The sequence below is a fragment of the Parathielavia appendiculata genome, assembly GCF_033297405.1.
Source record: "Parathielavia appendiculata strain CBS 731.68 unplaced genomic scaffold N657scaffold_3, whole genome shotgun sequence".
Taxonomy (NCBI): Eukaryota; Fungi; Ascomycota; class Sordariomycetes; order Sordariales; family Chaetomiaceae; genus Parathielavia; species Parathielavia appendiculata.
In genome coordinates, this window is record NW_026944222.1 from 1,711,936 (window position 1) to 1,729,548 (window position 17,613).

The following is a 17,613-nucleotide window of genomic DNA, read 5'->3' on the forward strand; positions in this document are numbered from 1 at the left end:
GGTTTTCCTGTATAGTAAGTTGTTGAAGGTCCGGCAAGCCCAAGGGCACAGCGGTGTAGGAATAATAATATTAACGTTAAGGTAACTTACCTTAGTTAATAGTAGAGTAAGCCAAGTAAGGCAGTATCCGATATTCGGACACGCCGGACACGATCTTCTGGGGATGAGCTAACCCCTTTTCAGATATTTTTACCGTGGTAGATAGCGGAGAGCCTTGCATACATCACCTGCACTTCTTGTTCAACCAGCTGGGTGGTGGGGAGCTGAGCAGTTGGATCTCATCCAAGTGCTCGGCTCCTGTCAATCATGGCGCAACCTGCAGCCAAGGGCTGAGTTTCTCCCCACTCGACTGTCTATCAGGCACCAGCAGGCCAAAGTAGGCTAAGGTAGCGTGCCCAAGGACTCGACTGCATCAACATAAAAGGCTCCGAGTCCGGGTTTCTCTGCTCGTCATGGGACCTACCTTGCCTCCTCTTCTCCAAACCCCTTACGGTTGTCCTGTCTTCCGTCGACTACCAGACCCTGGATCCCCTCAGAAATATCAGACCATCAATATGGCTTCGCAGTCCATCTACCAAGAAACCCCTGGACCCATCTCGAGAAGAAATCAGACTCATCGGATTCGCACCCTCTGATCCCAGAGACAAATCGGCTGTCATCAGCTGCACGCTACACACGAAATCACTTTTTGACAAAGCGTATTTCGTCGCCGTGTCGTACGTCTGGGGTAACCCGGAACCCACGACCGAAATTCTCGTCAACGGGGCACCATTCCAGACTACAGTTGATTTCGCCGCCGCCTTGGGTCAGGCAGTCATGCGCCCAAGCATATCCGCTTGGACAACAATGCCTCGGCTGAGTCTGACAAGAAGGTTGTATGGACGCCGGTGACGGCCGAGGGACGCCTATCGTTGCGGTTCTTGGCAGACGCCATCTGCATCAGCCAGCAGGATACTCAGGAGAAGAACCACCAAATCCCGCTGATGAGGGACATCTAGTAATCTACTCCGGCGCCCGGCTTGTTGTTGGCTCGCTGGGACACGGAGAAGATGTGCAGCTGGAAAACGGCGCTGCAGGTGCTAGAGGACATATGCTGCGCCTGCGAGTCGAAACTCATGCAACAGCTTTCCGGTCGCGCCGGCGGCACACTGTCTGGTGCAGACATCTCAGCGCTTGGTTTCGAGTGGTTCAAGTCGCTGCGCGACCTACTCCAGTTCGACAATGATTCTTCCGCCTTGCTCGATCATCCGCACTGGGGTGCTTTCTGGAACTTATCACGGAGGCCATACCTCAACAGGGTCTGGATCGTTCAGGAGATGAGATTGGCCAACGAACCCGTCTTTGTGAGCGACCGGCGCTCTTTCAGCCTTCTCGAGCACCGAAGCGGTTCTTGACACGCTTCTGCAATGGCCACATCTTAACATGAATTTTTTCGCCCGACCTGACTTCGTGCCACTTGAGGTATCGGCCGATATCATCTTCATGGCCCAGGTTTTACGTGCGCTGGGAACTCGACCACGTTTTGAAGAGCTATTTTCTGAGGGAAAAATATGGGACGTTCAGCTGGAGCGGCTGAAGCGCTCCGCAACGGACATGCGAGACCACGTCTACGGGGTGCTTCGTATTTCAAGCCTAAGCCTCAAGTGGATTACAACAAGTTGGTGATGGAGGTCTTTGCGGATATGATGAGACAATGTATCAAGAGACGGGCGCGGTCGATGACCTGGAGGACATCTTGTAATACGCTGGGGTTGGTTTGCCAAGCTACATACCAGGGATGTCGTCTTGGACGCCGTGCCCGCTGCTGGAGGGTTATGGCTATATCCTCGAGTATGCGGCCGCTGGCGTGTTCGCGACAAGGCCTGGCGCGTCGCAGATGGACAGAAGGATTTGGCCCAACATCACATGTCGCGACTTGACATTTTCTATGAGGGACGTCCGGTTCGGCAAGTCATTGGTGCGCACAGTATCCCCAATCTCAGCTCCACCAAGGATGAACGGCGCTTGGAATTCATGGAGTGGAATCTGGATCGTGAGACCCGGCCAAAGTCCCGGGCAAATCCCGGTTTCATGCCATGCTACGGACACTCCTCCCAGACCTGGCGAGGATGCTGAGACAGGGACTGGATGTTGAGGACGGGTTACCGGCCGATGAAACACGCCCACCTGCCATTATTGAGTTCTTAACGTGCTGCTGCCTCCGTTTGAGCACGGCAAATAAAGTCGGAATGCCACAAGGAAGTGCTCCGCCGAGTGTTGAACGATGTGCACGAGGTCGAAGAGCTCACATCCTATTCGGCCGCGCTAGTCGATGGTCTACCGAACACAATCTTTGGCTCGATAGCTTCTGCTAGAAACACAGTCTCTTTTTGAGACAGAAGGGGGATATCTCGGTCGTGGGCCGCCTGGATTGCAGGCAGGGGACACCGTCTACATTCTGGAAGGATCAAGATTGCCGGTTCTGTTGCGTCGACATGGTGACCACTACATTCTTGTCGGGGTGTGCTACATTCCCGACTTGATGGACCGGGGAGGTAACCGGCGCAAGGGTCAGGAAGGGAATGCCGCGGTGGAAGGTTGTAATCAAGTGAGCTCGGGCTACCCGGTGGCGGTGTGGACATGACCCAGGCGGAACCGGAAGCCACTATGGTAGTAGTACGTAATAATAATCAAGGATGCTAAATAGTATCTTAGTTACCTGGACCAACTTTGTCACCGCTTGTGGGACCAAAAGGGGTCGAGAATCTTACTCAGGGTATGCTGGTATGTGTTAGGTCTCTACTCTCCAGTCAACGAGAGGCCGCAGACCCGTGGGAGAATGGAGAGTAATTTAAACTGAAAGTTTCAAAATCGAGTATAAAACGGCACAAACTGTGGCTAGCGGTGTCTCTCCACATCATTGATCGACAGAGGCGAAAGCAAGAGACCGAATAGCTGTTGGTGATACAGCATAGGGGTATATAAAACAAGGAGGCACGTCCCATCAAGCCCAGCTTTGACTTAGACACCAACGGTGTCAAAATATGGTTACAACTCATACGGCCTGGAATCCTTGAAAATCAAATGCGGTTTGCGTTTTGCCAGGTTGAATATCGTCTCAGCAAACACCCCGTTGGCCCAAGCAAACCAGCTCCCTAACATACAGCACACAGGCCACATCAGCAGTTTCTCAAGCCTACAGCGGTGGAAGACAACACTTACGGGTGTATGATTGGGCATAATCTACGTTTACGCTCTCGTGTATCAGCCCCAGCTTGCTCGAGTTGAGCACCAGCCGCAGGCACTCCATGATCTCCTCGTCGTCATCCGACGTCTGCGCCTGCACCAGCAGGCTCATCGGCCACGCATTCTGCAGGCCGATGTGCGGTCCTGTCTCACCCAGTCAGTCAGTTAGACAATCGCCTCTTTACCGTCCCCTTCCCGAAACCACAGTTGCCCGGTTCATAATCCAAGGTACGTAAGCGGGTACCATGCAGTCAAAATCAAACGTACCTCCAACTCCCTTAAACTCCTTCCCCGTCAAAAAGTACGGATTCCCCGCCTTGTCCAACAACATCCGCCTCGTATTCCGATACGTCTCGTCCCCGGTATCCACAAACCCCATCAGCGGCAGGGCCAGCAGGCTCGGATAGTCTACCAACATTGTCAGCTGTGAATTTCCTCTTTCGGAAATGTATGGAGGGGGTTTCAGGAAGCAAATGCGCTATCTCGGGAGCAGGATGGCTCCTGAGACAGCCATAAAGGGGGTAAAAACAGTCCACCAACAAAGAAAATTGTTGCTTACTGGCGTCGTCCATGAGCAGCATACTTCCGTATCCATCCACCTCGTACGCGAACACGTCACCGTGCGTGCGGTGGCGCACCACGCCGTGCTCCCAGATCCCGCGCGCGATGCGCGCGCTCCAGTCCGACAGCGTCTGGGCAAGCTCGGCGTCGTTGGCCGAGGACTTGGCCTGCTTGATGATGGACGCGGTGCGGTTGAGCTCGACGGCCATTTGCGCGTTGGCGGGGATGAAGAAGCCGAAGATGGTGGCGTCGTCGCTGGGACGGAACGCGGAGCGCACCAGGCCCGTGCCGTTGTTCAGCGGGTTGCCGATGCCGCCCAGGTTGAGCGTCTCGGTGCCCGTGTTGGTGCGGCGCTGGAAGGTGTAGGCGTTCTGCTGGTAGGAGCCCGTCTCCGGCTCGAAGGTGCTTTGGCTTTGGGCGTCGAGGACGGATAAGAGAGTGTGGACGGCCTTGTACCAGCGCGGCGTGAGAAACTGTGTGCTGCCCGTGTGGTGGTGGAAGTCGTTGGCCAGCGCGAGGAAGTGGGCGAGTGAGTCGAGCTCGTATTTGCATTCGAAAACGACGTTGGGCTCGTAGATTGGGTGCACAGCGTCGTCCTGCCCGTTGTAGCTGATGGGCAGTCCTGAGACAGGGGGTGGTTGGAAGGCGTTACAGTAGGGCGATGAGATTACGTATTCGCTCTGGGTGTTGATGGCGCCTAGAATCAGGTTGAAGATGGCCTTGTCCTTCGTGGCTAGTGGTTGGTAGGGCTTCAGTTGGTTCGTGCTGTCCCGCAACCACTCGGCTAGGATGTCTCCCGTGATGATGAAGGATTGGGGCCCCTCCCACTCGCCCTCATCGAGCCAAGCGTCCTTTTCCCTCCGGCTGCGCAGCCTCTGCTTGATCTTCTCGTCCTTTCCGTCCGTGTGGAACTTGACTGTCGTGTCGGTAGTGGACGGGAAGGCGTTCTCAAACAGCCGGGCAAGATCAGCGTCTTTCATCCGCGAGGTGATGTCGGCGATGACCTTCTCGATGGCGTCCGAGTGAAAGGTCCGGCAGCGCGGATCGGGGCGCTGGAATGGGAGCTTGAGGGGCCCGTTGCTGAGAGGTGGGCTTTGGCGCGATCAGCCTGGGACCGTGATTTGTCGCCTTGGACTTGGGATATGTAATGGCACTCACTGTGGGTAGGTGGAATAAGTGGCATAGTCTGGACAGGCAGCCTTGTCAAACTTGCCCGTCAATCGCTCTTGGTTGCCATCCCGGCCTCCTGATGCCGCTGCCGTGGCCAGCAATGCCACCGCAAGCGTGCACCACGACAGTCGAATCATGTGATGCGAGGTAGCTCGCTTGATTAGAGAGGGAGCAAGCACGACTGCTCTGCAAATCAATTGAGCAAGCACTCTGAAGGCTGATGTTCGAGTTACACACTGAGCACGTCGCCTCGGCAACACGGCCCCATCTCTGTGAGTGAAATCCCGCAGAGTTAACCGACTGGCTAAAAAACCGAGGAGGAGCTCTGAGTTGAACGGACAGACGTTACATGATGCCTTCGGCAGAGACTCGTAACACGAGCACGGTTCGGCCCCGCAAGCCGGCTTGGCGGGGAGATCGGTAAGAGAGGTGGGGTAGCCCTGTGTAAGGTAAGTAACGTATGTATTGTATGTCGAACAATACCGCCAATAGGTAAGGTATTCGCCAGATACCCCTGCGGGGTCCCCCGAACTCGCCCGACAACTACAAACCACAAGCAAGTATGGTGTTGAATACTCTGGAGCCACGCCGTCACAGAGCTGCAGTTCTCTGGAGAGAAACTTGGAGTGGTATCAATTGAGATAGAAGACGAAGCTATCTGCATGATACCCAGGCAATAGTGCTTACTTCTTGGAGAAGAAGGACATGATGCTTCCCTGGCCTTTAGGGCCGCCCTTCTTTGGCTTCGTAGCCTGTGCCGGAGTTGAAGAAGTCGCAGTCCTGGGCTTGCTTTGAGGGGGCGCTTCATCCTCCGAAAAGGACTCCCAGCCTGGCTCTTGAATTGTGACTGCGATGGAGAATTAGCTTCAGCAGCCAGGTCAGTGTAGATACTCTCAACATACCTAGATACCCCTGATCATCCATAATCTGCTTCTTGCGCATGACCCGTCTCTTGCCGCGTCGACGGCCATTGGCTGCAGCCGTAACCACCTCTGTCTCCTCCTCCTTGACGGGTTCCGGCGCTGCTGGTTCCACCTCCATGGGTTCTTCCTCAGGCGTGTCTTCCTTCTCCGGTGTCTCGTCTTCATCGTCGTCGTCCTCTTCCATCATCCGTTTCAGCGCCTCCTCCCTCTCCTTCTTGCTCATGAACCCGGAAGCGCTACGTGCTTTGGGTTGCGGCAACTCTTCGTCGTCCTCTCCGTCATCGGACAATGGCTGCATATTCGAGTCGTGACCGTTGGCTTCGGCAAGTTGTGGGGCTTCTGCTTCCTTCTTGACCTTTGCTGGTTTGGATGCGGCTTTGGAAAAGGCCTGCATAATGCCTGAGCTGGCACCACGCTTAATGGGCGGTGCGAATTTTTTGGCTGGCCCGAGAGAAGCTTTGTCGGCCGTCTCCTGAACAGGCTGGGCAGGTTTTGACTCCTCCTTGACCTTTGCAGATGCCGGCACTTGTGCGGGCTCTGAAGAGCCAGGCTTTGCTTGCATCTTAACTGCAGCGGTTGCTGCGGCCGCGGCCTTCAGACCAGCTTCCTGCCGCTCTCTGCGGCGCACTCTGGGATTGATTATGGGAGCAAGACGCTTTTGGTCAGCCCCGGTGCCAAGGCTAAGCACTTGGTTGGCTGCATCGACAAGGAGAGCCATGTCCTGTTGCACCATCAGTCGTCAGGTCCCTTGAACCTGCAGAGTGTGGCATCAAACCTTTGCTGGGTGAGGGCCGATGCTGTAGACATGAACTGAGGTGACCTCGTCATATTCTGCAAGAGCCTCTCGAGTTCGGTTAGTGAAGCGTTCTCCAACTTTGCAATGGAGACCAACCTTTCAGTCGCTCCTCAGGAACTAGAGAGAGCGTGGATGTGGGCACAACTTCGGTAAGCGACTCGACCTCGGGCGCTGAACTTGACATATCGATGTCGCCATCAGTGCCATTCGGCGATGCTGACGGCCCATCGCTCGCCCTCTTTGTGCCGTACACCAAGTAAGTGGCATGCACAGCTCCCGGACGCTTGGCATTCTGGCTCCTGTGGAACTCGTACAACATCCTGAAGCGTGTTAGTTCCAACCAGATCATAGCGAATAGCTTCGACCATACTGCTTCGCTGAATTGACATGCACCTGAAGTGCTCGGCTCAGGAACCGATACGTGACCTAGCGAGTTCGAGGTTCATCGTCAGCCAGTGCTCCATCACCAATTGTCCGAAGCAAGAGGACAATAGAAAGGCATACCACTTTGTCTTCTGTAAGGACATTCTCAGCCAGGAACCTGTTGTATGTATCCATTGCTGATGGCCGATGCTATTTCAGCTCCTGCAGCACCTTGGTCGATCAGTTTGTGAAATATTGAGTGATGAAAGGGTCGCGACGCGATCTCATGCCTAAGGTAACTACACTATGTAGCGCGAAGTCACGTTTTCGCCAATCAAAGCCCTGCAGCGGATCACGCTGCCGTGGCTTGCACCCCTGGCCTCTGGCCTGCACGTAGCCCGGCCAAGCCCTGACGGAGAATCGGCTGCTGATTCGCCAGGTCTTGACTGGATGAAATTGAAGCTTTGGATGGATCTCTCATCAAGGTGCCCAGTGTGCTTATTCCATGGCATCTGCCACAAGGGTTCTTTCTCGTTGTCCATTGCATCTCCTCCTTCAAGGGGCGCGCCATGATTTGCCAAAATTCTCTGATTTCGTCCGTTTGACTCGAAATCACCGGATTCTGGTGTTGTCGCCAGCTGCTTCGCCTTAGCATCGAGCGCCAACTCAACAGTTGCTGTCATCGGCGTCCAGGCGCATTGCGCATACTGGCGCCATGGCTTCCTCTCCACGATTTCGCTTCTTAGCGATTGCCGTCATCTTCCACTTCGTGTACATATTTTCCATCTTCGACATCTACTTCGTCAGCCCTATCGTCTCGGGCATGCGTTTGTTTCAGGTAGAAAGGCCACCATCGGCCCCAGCGCCTGCCGACCGTCTGGTGCTTTTCGTCGGTCCGTTAAACAATTTACCATATCCCCACACCGAAGGAACAATTGCTGATGGACTCATGGCACAGGCGACGGTCTGCGCGCCGATAAAGCCTTCCAATCGCATCCCGAACCCTATCCCGAGACCGACGATGACCTTGTCCCGCGCCCACTTGCCCCTTTTCTGCGGTCTAGAGTGCTCCAAGAAGGAACCTTTGGCGTCTCCCACACGCGCGTGCCCACCGAGTCCCGGCCGGGACATGTTGCTCTCATCGCCGGCCTTTATGAAGACGTCTCCGCCGTGACGACGGGTTGGAAGCTGAACCCAGTCAACTTCGACAGTCTCTTCAACCGCAGTCGGCATACATGGAGTTGGGGCAGCCCCGATATCTTGCCAATGTTCCAGTATGGCGCAGTTCCGGGCAGGGTGGATGCTTTTATGTACGGAGCTGAACTCGAGGATTTCTCCTCGGACGCGGTTGTGCTGGATCTCTGGGTGTTCGACCACGTCAAGGAATTCTTCGCCGAGGCTCGGACGAATAAGACGCTCAACGATGCGCTTAGGCAGGACAAGGTTGTCTTTTTTCTCCACCTGTTGGGATTGGACACGACAGGACACGGGTTCCGGCCGTATTCGAAGGAGTACCTCCACAACATCAAAGTGGTCGACGAAGGGGTTCGCGAGATCACCGAGTTGATCAATGATTTCTACGGCGACGACCGGACAGCCTTCGTCTTCACAGCTGATCACGGCATGAGTGACTGGGGAAGCCACGGCGACGGCCACCCCGACAACACCCGGACTCCCCTGATTGCTTGGGGCTCAGGGGTTGCCAAGCCCCAGCTCTATCCCGGAGAAGTCGCGCCTGGACACGACGAGTACTCTTCCGATTGGAACCTTGACCATGTCAGGAGACACGACGTCGCGCAAGCTGATGTTGCTGCTCTCATGGCCTATCTCGTGGGCACCGAGTTCCCCGCGAACTCCGTGGGCGAGCTGCCCTTGTCCTTCCTGACAGCTGATCTCAGAGAGAAGGCCGAAGCATCGCTGGTCAATGCGCAAGGAATTCTAGAGCAGTACCGGGTCAAGGAGGAGAAGAAGAAGGTTACCGAGTTGAGGTACAAGCCTTACAGACCGCTGAGTCACGAGGGCATGGAGCCCGAACGTCGGGTGGCTCACATCCGCCAGCTCATTGAGGCCGGCAGTTACGAAGAAGCAATCGAGGAGTCGGCCGCTCTCCTGAAAGTCGGTCTCGGTGGTCTCAGATATTTGCAGACCTACGACTGGTTGTTTTTGCGGGCTCTCATCACCACAGGGTATCTGGGATGGGTGGTGTATGCGCTTACCACCGTCATCGACCTCCATGTGCTGCATGGACGCGTGCAGCCTTCTAGGACGTTGGCTGGGACCTTTGTCTCATCTTCTGTCTTGACTTCGCTCTACGCGTCATTTGTCATCTCGAAGTCTCCGCTTACCTACTACGCATACGCCTTCTTCCCGGTTTTCTTCTGGGAAGAAGTTTATGCCCGGCGTGAGAGCTTGGTGATGGGTCGGAAGAAACTGTTTGCTCATGTCAAGTCAGGGGGCAGCCTTGCGTCGTTGCTATTTAACTGCGCCGTTTATGTTGGAATTATTGAATCGTTGGTAAGTCGAGTTGGGCCCTTCATTGTGTTAGCGCGCGAGCTGACAAATGCAGGCTCTGGGTTATATCCATCGCGAGGTCCTGACCGTTCTGTTCATCATCGGCGCTTTCTGGCCTCTTTCATACGGCTTCTCATTCCTGCAACAACATGCCGCACTGTCCATCACATGGTTCCTCTCCTGCGTCGCCATGAGCAGCTTTACACTTCTTCCGGCTATGAAGACCGAGGATGTGAACCTCATGTCAGTTTGTCCGAAACCGCAATCTCATGAACCGAGCTAATCACGTCCTTACAGCATCCTTGGAGGTGTGCTGATGGTAGTTGTCGGCATCTTATACCTGGTTTTGGAGGACTTTGTCCTTGCAGACTTCACCTGGTCAGAAGAGCCTTCCCGGCGAAATCATGTTTCAAGGACGCTCGTGGGCATCCAGGTCGGCCTGACCCTCCTCTCCATCGTCGTCACTCGGTCTAGCGCCCTGTCGATACAGGCCAGACAGGGCCTTCCGCGAGGCAACCAGATCATGGGCTGGTTTGTTCTCGGTCAGTTAAAAGATCTGCGCATATCAAGTGGGATACTAACCCATCAGCAGTGGCTTCTCTCCTCATGCCGTTAGCGCATCGTCTACAACCCAACAATCACTACATGCACAGGATCATGGTCATCTTCCTCACCTGCGCCCCTACCTTTGTCATCCTGACTATCTCCTACGAAGGACTCTTCTACCTGGCCTTCTCTGCGACCCTGGTCAGCTGGGTCCGCCTCGAGCACGCCGTCTTCAAGTTCTCCGCATCCAGCTCCTCGTCCTCATCTTCAGTCACCAAGAGCCCCGCAGCACCCGCCCAGGCGAACGGTTCCTCAACACCCGCTAAACAACGCCAATCCCCCCTCGAAACCTCGCGAACGCTCACCTTCCCCTTCCGCCCGTTGACCCTCCACGACGCGCGCGTGGCCCTGTTCTTCTTCGTGCTCCTGCAGTCAGCCTTTTTCAGCACTGGCAACGTCGCGTCGGTCTCGTCCTTTAGCCTCGACAGCGTCTCGCGCCTCATTCCCATTTTCAACCCCTTTACGCAGGGCGCCATGCTCATCCTCAAGATCATGATCCCCTTCGCCCTCATTTCGGCCAACCTGGGCATTCTCAACAAAAGACTCGGCATCGCGCCCTCGGCGCTGCTCATGGTGGTCATGGCCATCAGCGATATCCTGACGCTGTATTTCTTTTGGGTGGTAAGGGACGAGGGGTCGTGGCTCGAGATTGGGTCGACGATTAGCCATTTTGTGATTGCGAGTCTGATGTGCATCTTTGTGGCTGCGCTGGAGGGCGTCAGCGCCATGTTTATTGCTGGGGTCGAGGTTGGGAGCGATGTGGTCAAGGCCGTTGCCGAGGGGCAGGTGGCAGAAGTGTTGTTGGAAAGGGCGAATGAGGCAGTCGAGCACCTGCCTGGGGTTGCTGGTGATGATGGTGCTGGTGGGAAGTAGGGGGTAGAGGTAATGGTTTCATGTACATATAGAAGGGTAGCATTTGGAGAATATTGCATAAAAGGGTGGTTCTGATGCTGGGAAAATCAGAAAAGGGTTCGATCCGGTGATTCAAGAGATACAGGTGCTTGATGTTGCGTGTTACAGGTGATTGTTGCCGCAGATGTTGCTTCAGCCACCTGGAGCCTGATAGGCTTTGGAGAAAGGTGTCGCTGTATGGGAAGTATGGCATGCACGGACGAAAGGAGGTGCAGATCCGTAGAATCACATGCAACGTCTTGGAACAGATTGTCAGGTTGATATTGTCCACAGCCTTGACGTCCGATGCTTCGGAATGTAGCTTCACAGTTTGGTAAGTTGGTCTTGAGAAGTTTGAAGGTCAGGGGTTCTTCCACATCTCATAGGGTTTTAGGTAGTTAGGGGAAATCAGGACGACATGTCACCACTTACCATGCCAGGTCTGGCCTACCTGGGGCATGGCGAATCAAATCATACCTACCTTACCTTGCTTCTTTTCCTCAGAAACCTGAGCCAAAGCCCTGGGCTGCTGGATCTTCGCCGTCGATTTCCCAGCGTTCTCCGAACCAAGATTTTGTGTGCGATTTACTGAAGGTAAGCCCGGGTGCCCGGGTCTGAGACGGGGGACCACGGAGCGGTCCGGATCGAGAGCCAACCGGCTATTTATCGCTCAGTCTCTGAGGAGCTGCACTAACAGGCGGATGCAGCTCCGACTGTGAGGGGAAATCGCGGGGTAAACCAAGCGGGGTCCACGGTGTTCGTGGCTGTGATGAATGGCTATGCCAGTCTGGGAAGCCGCTCTTCTGCCAGAAACCGTTTCGATCTTTTGCTGATATTTACGTCACATCGGTGGCCCTCAGGCGTCCAATGCTAGCCAAGATCGTTATGGTACTGACCTTACGCATAAGCATAGCTCTCAACGCAAATGGACCGACAACGGATATGTTTGTGCGCCATGGAGCTGAATTCTGGTCACTCGACAAGCGTAACTCGCCTGTCCAGTACAGGAAGTCTGCTGCGCTGTACAATGGCACAGCCAGGAACGGTGGGGAGAGTTAGACGGCGAGATAGGAACCGCGACAGAGGGGTAGTGCTCTGCCAAGAATACATTGGTCCATCGAGGTAAGAGCAAGACGAGGGGACAGACAAGACCAGTTCCATTGTACATACTCTGATTGAAAATTCACCAACGAGCGGAAGCAGTTGATTACCGTCGGACCGTCGTTAGCTTGCGGACTTCATTCCTCGGACAATTCCGTAGACCTACCAAGTTTAGATGTGAAGGATGTGGAGCGGAGTGAGCGAGACTGCCAAGGACGCCCCCCGTGCTCCCCAGACTCAAGCATGCGGCCGCTACTTCCCCATCGGTTTGGTCATGCTGCCCGCTAAATCTCGGGTAGTCCTGCGGCCCAAGCGTCCTGACGGGCTTTGCCAGGTGACCAACCAGAAGTTCGTCTGGAATTGAGTTGCGTCCGGCACTCTGTCACATGCAATGATGGAGACGGGAGTTCTATGTACAGCTCCTTGCGCATCGTTCCAGTTTCAGTACAACCTGAAAGGCCTGCTCCAGTGTATGGAGATGGAGAAGGGGTTTGGGAGGATGCAGGCCAGCAACAGACGGGATGAACCCCATCTCAGGGGACTATCCGAGAAAATCTCGCGACTACGATAGATTTGGAGCAGATCGGGTTAGTACTGGTATGAGAGCAGGCTGCATCTTTGACGATGCGGCGCTTGCCAAGAACATGACCCCTCGACGGGGCTTTCCAAGGTACCATCCAGGTTGCACTAAAAAGCCGCTGAAATCCGGGGTTGGCAGCTGGAGGCCCGCAAGAGTGTGGGCACCACCCTCCAGAGCACGCTTGCGTCGAGTCGCGCAGCCGTTTCGAAAGGACATGCATCCCGTCGGTTCGAGACAAGGAGCCAACCACCCCAACAACATCTCACGGCGACAGCAAAGATTCTAATCTCCTGACTATACCCCGCGTTCCGTATTCCTATTCCAGCAAATAAGCCGGTCTTGCGGTCCCAGCGAGAGATATTCTCTAATCGTAGCGCCGGATTCATCTCCTCGAGACGGGACGGGGCGATCTGAGAAGGTCAGTGGCCGGAACACGACGGGAGCGCCGGATTCGTCGGTTGAGGCGACTACCCACGCGACACGCATCTCTCGCTTGATCCCGCCAGCGTCGCCCATTCAACACCACACCAAGCAGTCAGTATCCAACACCCGACATATCCGCCGCGATGGAGGTCGATTCAATACCTCCGGGCCATGGCGCATCCCCGAAGCAGTCGTCGAGATCGCCGTCCCAACCATCCACGACACCATCCGCGTCGGCAGGCACGACGACAACCACCACAACCGCGGGGCAGATGAGCTTCAGGAGGTTGGTCCTCTCTCGGCGCAGATAAGGGGCGGTTTGCGCTGACATTAGTTTTCTGCCGACATCAAGACAACGAGCTTCAAGAGCATGCGAAGTGAGTACCGGCTAAGTTATATTTGGTCGCAAGTCAATCCAGTCATGTTGTGGCAGTGGGTTTGACAAGAGACCCTCTCCGAGGCTCTCTGAGCGATTGCGACGGCCTCGCCTATCTTGCCTCGGCTCATCCGCCGCTCCGGTTATCTTGGGATCGCGAAGCTGACCAGTCACCGCCTTCCAGACATGCCACGCCCGCAAAGTACGGATTCCCTGAGCCCATTACACCCACAGATCCACCGAGACGCACTCTCTTTTCGGAACATGGATGCTCACTTCACCATTTGCAGGTCCGCTGTGATGCTGCGAGCCTCGGTGTCCCTTGTACCAACTGCGTCGCCTTCCAGATTGAATGTCGGATCCCAACGCCGAAACGGAAGAAGGTGCACAACACCGCTGTGCCATCCAGAGATTCTGACAGGTACTCCAGTCGCTTTAATACGTGCTTTTCCTTGGCCGCGGGCATCCGAGGCTGCAAACTGCCCCATCCGCTCCTGCAAGGCCAGCCCGACGGACCATTTTGTCGCTCGCTGCTCCTTGTGCCGCGTGATGTGATGCTGACCTGACGGTAGCGATCGAGGAGACGACGACCGATCCCCTCTGCCGCCTGGCACGACAACCTTCCCCAGCGGGACCCGACCTCCGGCTGTCTATCACACCCATGAGGGAACGCCATCGAAGGCGAACGTGGAGGCAGAGCAACAGAAGAAGGAGGAATTTGACAATGCTACACTGGCAAACTATATGGATCTCGTCATGAAGCCGAAGTTCACGAGAGCACCAATCACCGAGGCTGGGAGGGTGGCATACCTGGGCGAGTCATCCAACCTCACGCTCTTGGTACACGACCGCCAAAGGGACGGAGATGTAGTGCACTATCCCCTGCCAGAGAACATCAGGGGCTCCAGGGCACGGTTGACCGAGTTGGACAATGTCGAGATTGACATCTTGCATCAACGAGGAGCATTCCTCCTCCCACCACGGGCTCTCTGCGACGAGCTCATCGATTCCTACTTCAAATGGATCCACCCGATCGTCCCCGTCATCAACAAGACCAAATTCATGCGCCGGTATAAGGATCCCAAGAACCCGCCATCATTGCTCCTTCTGCAAGCTATGCTGCTCGCAGGCTCACGCGTCTGCACAAATTCGCAGTTGATGGATGCGAACGGCTCGTCAACGCCAGCTGCCCTGACGTTCTACAAACGAGCCAAGGCTCTGTATGAAGCAAATTACGAGGATGACCGCGTCACCATCGTCCAGTCCCTCTTGTTGATGGGCTGGTACTGGGAGGGCCCCGAGGATGTCACCAAGAACGTCTTCTACTGGACTCGGGTAGCGACCACGGTTGCGCAGGGCTCAGGAATGCATCGCAGTGTGGAGGGGTCGCAGCTCAGCAAGTCAGATAAGAGGCTATGGAAGAGGATTTGGTGGACTCTTTTCACCAGAGACAGGTCCGTAGCTGTTGCCCTGGGCCGGCCGTGTCAGATTAACCTCGAGGACTCGGATGTCGAGATGTTGACAGAGGACGACTTCATCGAAGACGAGCCTGACCAGTTCAGCGAGTACCCGCCGGATCCGATTCATGTGCAATTCTTCCTCCAGTACGTCAAGCTGTGCGAGATCATGGGCCTCGTGCTTTCGCAACAATACTCGATTGCGGCAAAGGGACGTCGGCATAATCCTATCGATCTGACACACAGCGACATGGCGCTCGCCGACTGGCTCCAGAACTGCCCCAAGATCGTGTACTGGGAGATGCCGAGGCACCACTTCTGGTCCGCCTTGCTACATTCAAACTACTACACCACTCTCTGCTTGCTGCATAGGGCCCATATGCCACCAAGCGGCTCTCACAGGTTCCCGGATGAGTCTGTTTACCCGTCCCGGAATATCGCCTTCCAGGCCGCAGCCATGATCACATCCATCATTGAGAACCTCTCGGCCCGGGGGGAGCTTCGGTACTGTCCCGCATTCATCGTCTACAGTTTATTTACGGCCCTCATCATGCACGTCTATCAGATGAGGTCGCCCATACCATCCATCCAGCAGGTGACGCAGGACCGCATTCGAACGTGCATGGGCGCCCTCAGAGACGTATCCAAGGTGTGGCTCGTTGGCAAGATGGTGCACACACTGTTCGAGTCAATTCTCGGAAACAAGGTCTTTGAGGAGCGGCTCCAGAAGGCGGGAGGCAAGAGACACCGCAAGGCGCAGCAAAGCTTGTCACAGCTCGAGCAACATCGTTATGCGCAAGAGCAGAAGCGAAAGTACGACGAGATGGCGATCGACTTCAGCGTGAGCACACCCCAGCCGCCAGAGTCGTATGAGCGCTCCCGACCGCAAACACCAAGCCTCGCGCCGAAAACGGAGCAGGCACCCGGTGCAATGCCACCTCCCGCCAATGCATCGCCGCACGTGCGGAACAATGGCGACACCTTCATGGGCGGGACCGCTTCGCGCTCTCACACTCGGCCAGCAACCCCCTTCAACCCATCCTTCTCGGTGCCCGCAACGCCCCCGGACCTCTACCTCGTCACCCGCAATTCGCCGAACCTGTCGCAGTCCATCTGGGAGAATTTCCAACCGGACCAACTCTTCCCGGAGAGCGCGCACGTCCCGCTGTTTCAGCAATTCTCACCTCCCCAAGCTAACTTGGACGCGCACATGATGGCGCAGATGCAAAACCAAAACATTCAGGGCCCGCCGCCGCCGCCGATAGACGCGAGCGGGCAGAATGCGTATGCTGGGCAGGGTGGTGGTGGAGTGCCTGAGAGGGGCATGGCCGGGCTGGCGCTGCAGCAAAACACCATGCTGCAGCCGGGCATGGCGGCGGGGACGGCGGCGAGCGTTGGGTTTCAGAGTCAGGGACACCAACAGCAAGCCGGCGGCAATAACAGCAGCACGTGGCATGGGTTCGATGGGGCGCCTGTCACGGACGGGCAGAGCCCGACCGATAGCTGGAGTACCAGCTCGGCGCAGGGGCAGCCCGTGCCGTCGACGTTGAACGTGGAGGACTGGTGGGTGCTTTACTCCTTGCTTACTGAAAGTTATGGAAGACGCTGACTTGGATCCACACAAATAGGTTCCAATTCTTTGGCATTCATAATGAACCGGGCAACCCGATCAACCTTGATAATCTCCCGCTGGGTTAGGCGATTCAAGGGGTGTGGGTGGCGTTGCACACGGATTGCGTACGCAGCGACTGGGAAAATGATCATAGCATGCGTTGTGTTTGCGGTTTTCCGTTGTGGGCGGCCGCGGTTGGTTGTCTCTTTACAGAGTACGCCAACAGGATAGGCAGCTCATCAAGGGTAGGGAAAGGTGGCTACTCCTTGAAGTTAAAACTATTTACGCCGTGGCTTGTTGTAGCGAGTGCAAACCGGCGCTTTTTTTCGAATATGGAAAAATCTTGACAACCATTGGGCCGCTCGGGAACAAAGAATGAAGAGGTGCTGATCGAAATCTAGCCGTCGGCACTTGGGATGCACAACATCGTCACAAGGTTGGGCCGCAGATTGGGCCGCACGCGCAACCGCCATGGCGTTCAGGGCGCCACGCCAGGCAGGGCATTGGATGTGATGATGGGCTTCTGCAGAGCCGTTGAAGATCGGTAAATCTAGGTATTGACATCCACATCACTCTGTCGCTTCGGACGGCGGTGCTGGAGTGAGGAGCAGAGGGTTAATGAAGGTCAGAGTATGTACGTACTTGTGCATGTAGCTCACCTTCTGTTGATCGTCTGTTGTTCAGGGGGTTATTCTGTGGGCTCGATCATCTCGGCCCGGCCCATCCCATCTCGACAAGTCGCAAGATAGACGGATGCAGGCGCACGGGTCCCGCTTGAGTGACGGCATCGTCTTTGGTTCGAGATCGTCCATCGGACTTCACCTCCTTCCTTTTCCTTACTCGTGTACGGATTAGTGTGTGAACTACATACATCCCTGCCATCTGCTCGGCGCTTCTTTGGGGCTTAAATTGGAGCCAATGGCTGGGTGTGGATGGACTCTTGGCTTGGAATTCTGCGGCAGCCGGCCGGCTAATGGAGGGGTATAATGGTTGCTTCGCGAGGTTCTTCGGATTGTCT

The 17,613-nt window shown here is 55.6% G+C and overlaps 6 protein-coding genes across 6 annotated transcripts; 4 read left to right on the forward strand and 2 right to left on the reverse strand.

The window, feature by feature from the left end:
- Window positions 1–579: 579 nt before the first annotated feature.
- Window positions 580–998, forward strand: N657DRAFT_569338 (uncharacterized protein; the record flags this gene model as incomplete). Its single annotated transcript, XM_062788653.1, has 2 exons — window positions 580–813; window positions 873–998. Coding segments are annotated over 2 exons (360 nt in total), but the record flags the coding sequence as incomplete, so codon positions are not given.
- Window positions 999–1,049: 51 nt separating this feature from the next.
- N657DRAFT_632215 (uncharacterized protein) lies at window positions 1,050–1,665 on the forward strand (the record flags this gene model as incomplete). Its single annotated transcript, XM_062791131.1, has 2 exons — window positions 1,050–1,343; window positions 1,462–1,665. The coding sequence occupies 2 exons, from the start codon at window positions 1,050–1,052 to the stop codon at window positions 1,663–1,665; spliced, it is 498 nt and encodes a 165-aa protein (XP_062649826.1).
- Window positions 1,666–2,756: 1,091 nt separating this feature from the next.
- Window positions 2,757–5,320, reverse strand: N657DRAFT_642816 (glycoside hydrolase family 125 protein). The gene is made up of 5 exons (XM_062792417.1): window positions 4,945–5,320; window positions 3,785–4,878; window positions 3,493–3,633; window positions 3,202–3,369; window positions 2,757–3,134 (listed from the first exon to the last, which is right to left on the reverse strand). Exons 1-5 carry the CDS (start codon window positions 5,091–5,093, stop codon window positions 3,028–3,030), a joined length of 1,659 nt encoding a protein of 552 aa, XP_062649827.1. The 5' UTR covers window positions 5,094–5,320; the 3' UTR covers window positions 2,757–3,027.
- A 319-nt stretch (window positions 5,321–5,639) lies between these two features.
- On the reverse strand, window positions 5,640–7,233 carry N657DRAFT_569341 (uncharacterized protein; the record flags this gene model as incomplete). Its single annotated transcript, XM_062788654.1, has 6 exons — window positions 5,640–5,803; window positions 5,859–6,600; window positions 6,655–6,722; window positions 6,772–6,995; window positions 7,046–7,101; window positions 7,180–7,233. 6 exons carry the CDS (start codon window positions 7,231–7,233, stop codon window positions 5,640–5,642), a joined length of 1,308 nt encoding a protein of 435 aa, XP_062649828.1.
- A 295-nt stretch (window positions 7,234–7,528) lies between these two features.
- N657DRAFT_642818 (PigN-domain-containing protein) lies at window positions 7,529–11,289 on the forward strand. The gene is made up of 5 exons (XM_062792418.1): window positions 7,529–7,931; window positions 7,997–9,552; window positions 9,605–9,792; window positions 9,847–10,091; window positions 10,142–11,289. Exons 1-5 carry the CDS (start codon window positions 7,754–7,756, stop codon window positions 11,026–11,028), a joined length of 3,054 nt encoding a protein of 1,017 aa, XP_062649829.1. The 5' UTR covers window positions 7,529–7,753; the 3' UTR covers window positions 11,029–11,289.
- A 2,004-nt stretch (window positions 11,290–13,293) lies between these two features.
- On the forward strand, window positions 13,294–16,732 carry N657DRAFT_709459 (uncharacterized protein; the record flags this gene model as incomplete). The annotated part of the gene is made up of 5 exons (XM_062797419.1): window positions 13,294–13,436; window positions 13,503–13,527; window positions 13,711–13,728; window positions 13,817–13,947; window positions 14,099–16,732. The coding sequence occupies 5 exons, from the start codon at window positions 13,294–13,296 to the stop codon at window positions 16,590–16,592; spliced, it is 2,811 nt and encodes a 936-aa protein (XP_062649830.1). The 3' UTR covers window positions 16,593–16,732.
- Between the last annotated feature and the right edge of the window lie 881 nt (window positions 16,733–17,613).

Excerpts from the sequence above, each read along its gene's own strand:
- N657DRAFT_642818 (XM_062792418.1), top strand. The coding sequence starts at position 7,754 with ATGGCTTCCTCTCCACGATTTCGCTTCTTAGCGATTGCCGTCATCTTC. Across the intron at positions 7,932-7,996 it reads CCGTCTGGTGCTTTTCGTCG|GCGACGGTCTGCGCGCCGAT; the intron begins GTCCGTTAAACA and ends CTCATGGCACAG. Across the intron at positions 9,553-9,604 it reads TTGGAATTATTGAATCGTTG|GCTCTGGGTTATATCCATCG; the intron begins GTAAGTCGAGTT and ends TGACAAATGCAG.
- N657DRAFT_642816 (XM_062792417.1), bottom strand. The coding sequence starts at position 5,093 with ATGATTCGACTGTCGTGGTGCACGCTTGCGGTGGCATTGCTGGCCACG. Across the intron at positions 4,879-4,944 it reads ACTTATTCCACCTACCCACA|CCCACCTCTCAGCAACGGGC; the intron begins GTGAGTGCCATT and ends ATCGCGCCAAAG. Across the intron at positions 3,634-3,784 it reads GCTGCTCATGGACGACGCCA|ACTATCCGAGCCTGCTGGCC; the intron begins GTAAGCAACAAT and ends CAATGTTGGTAG.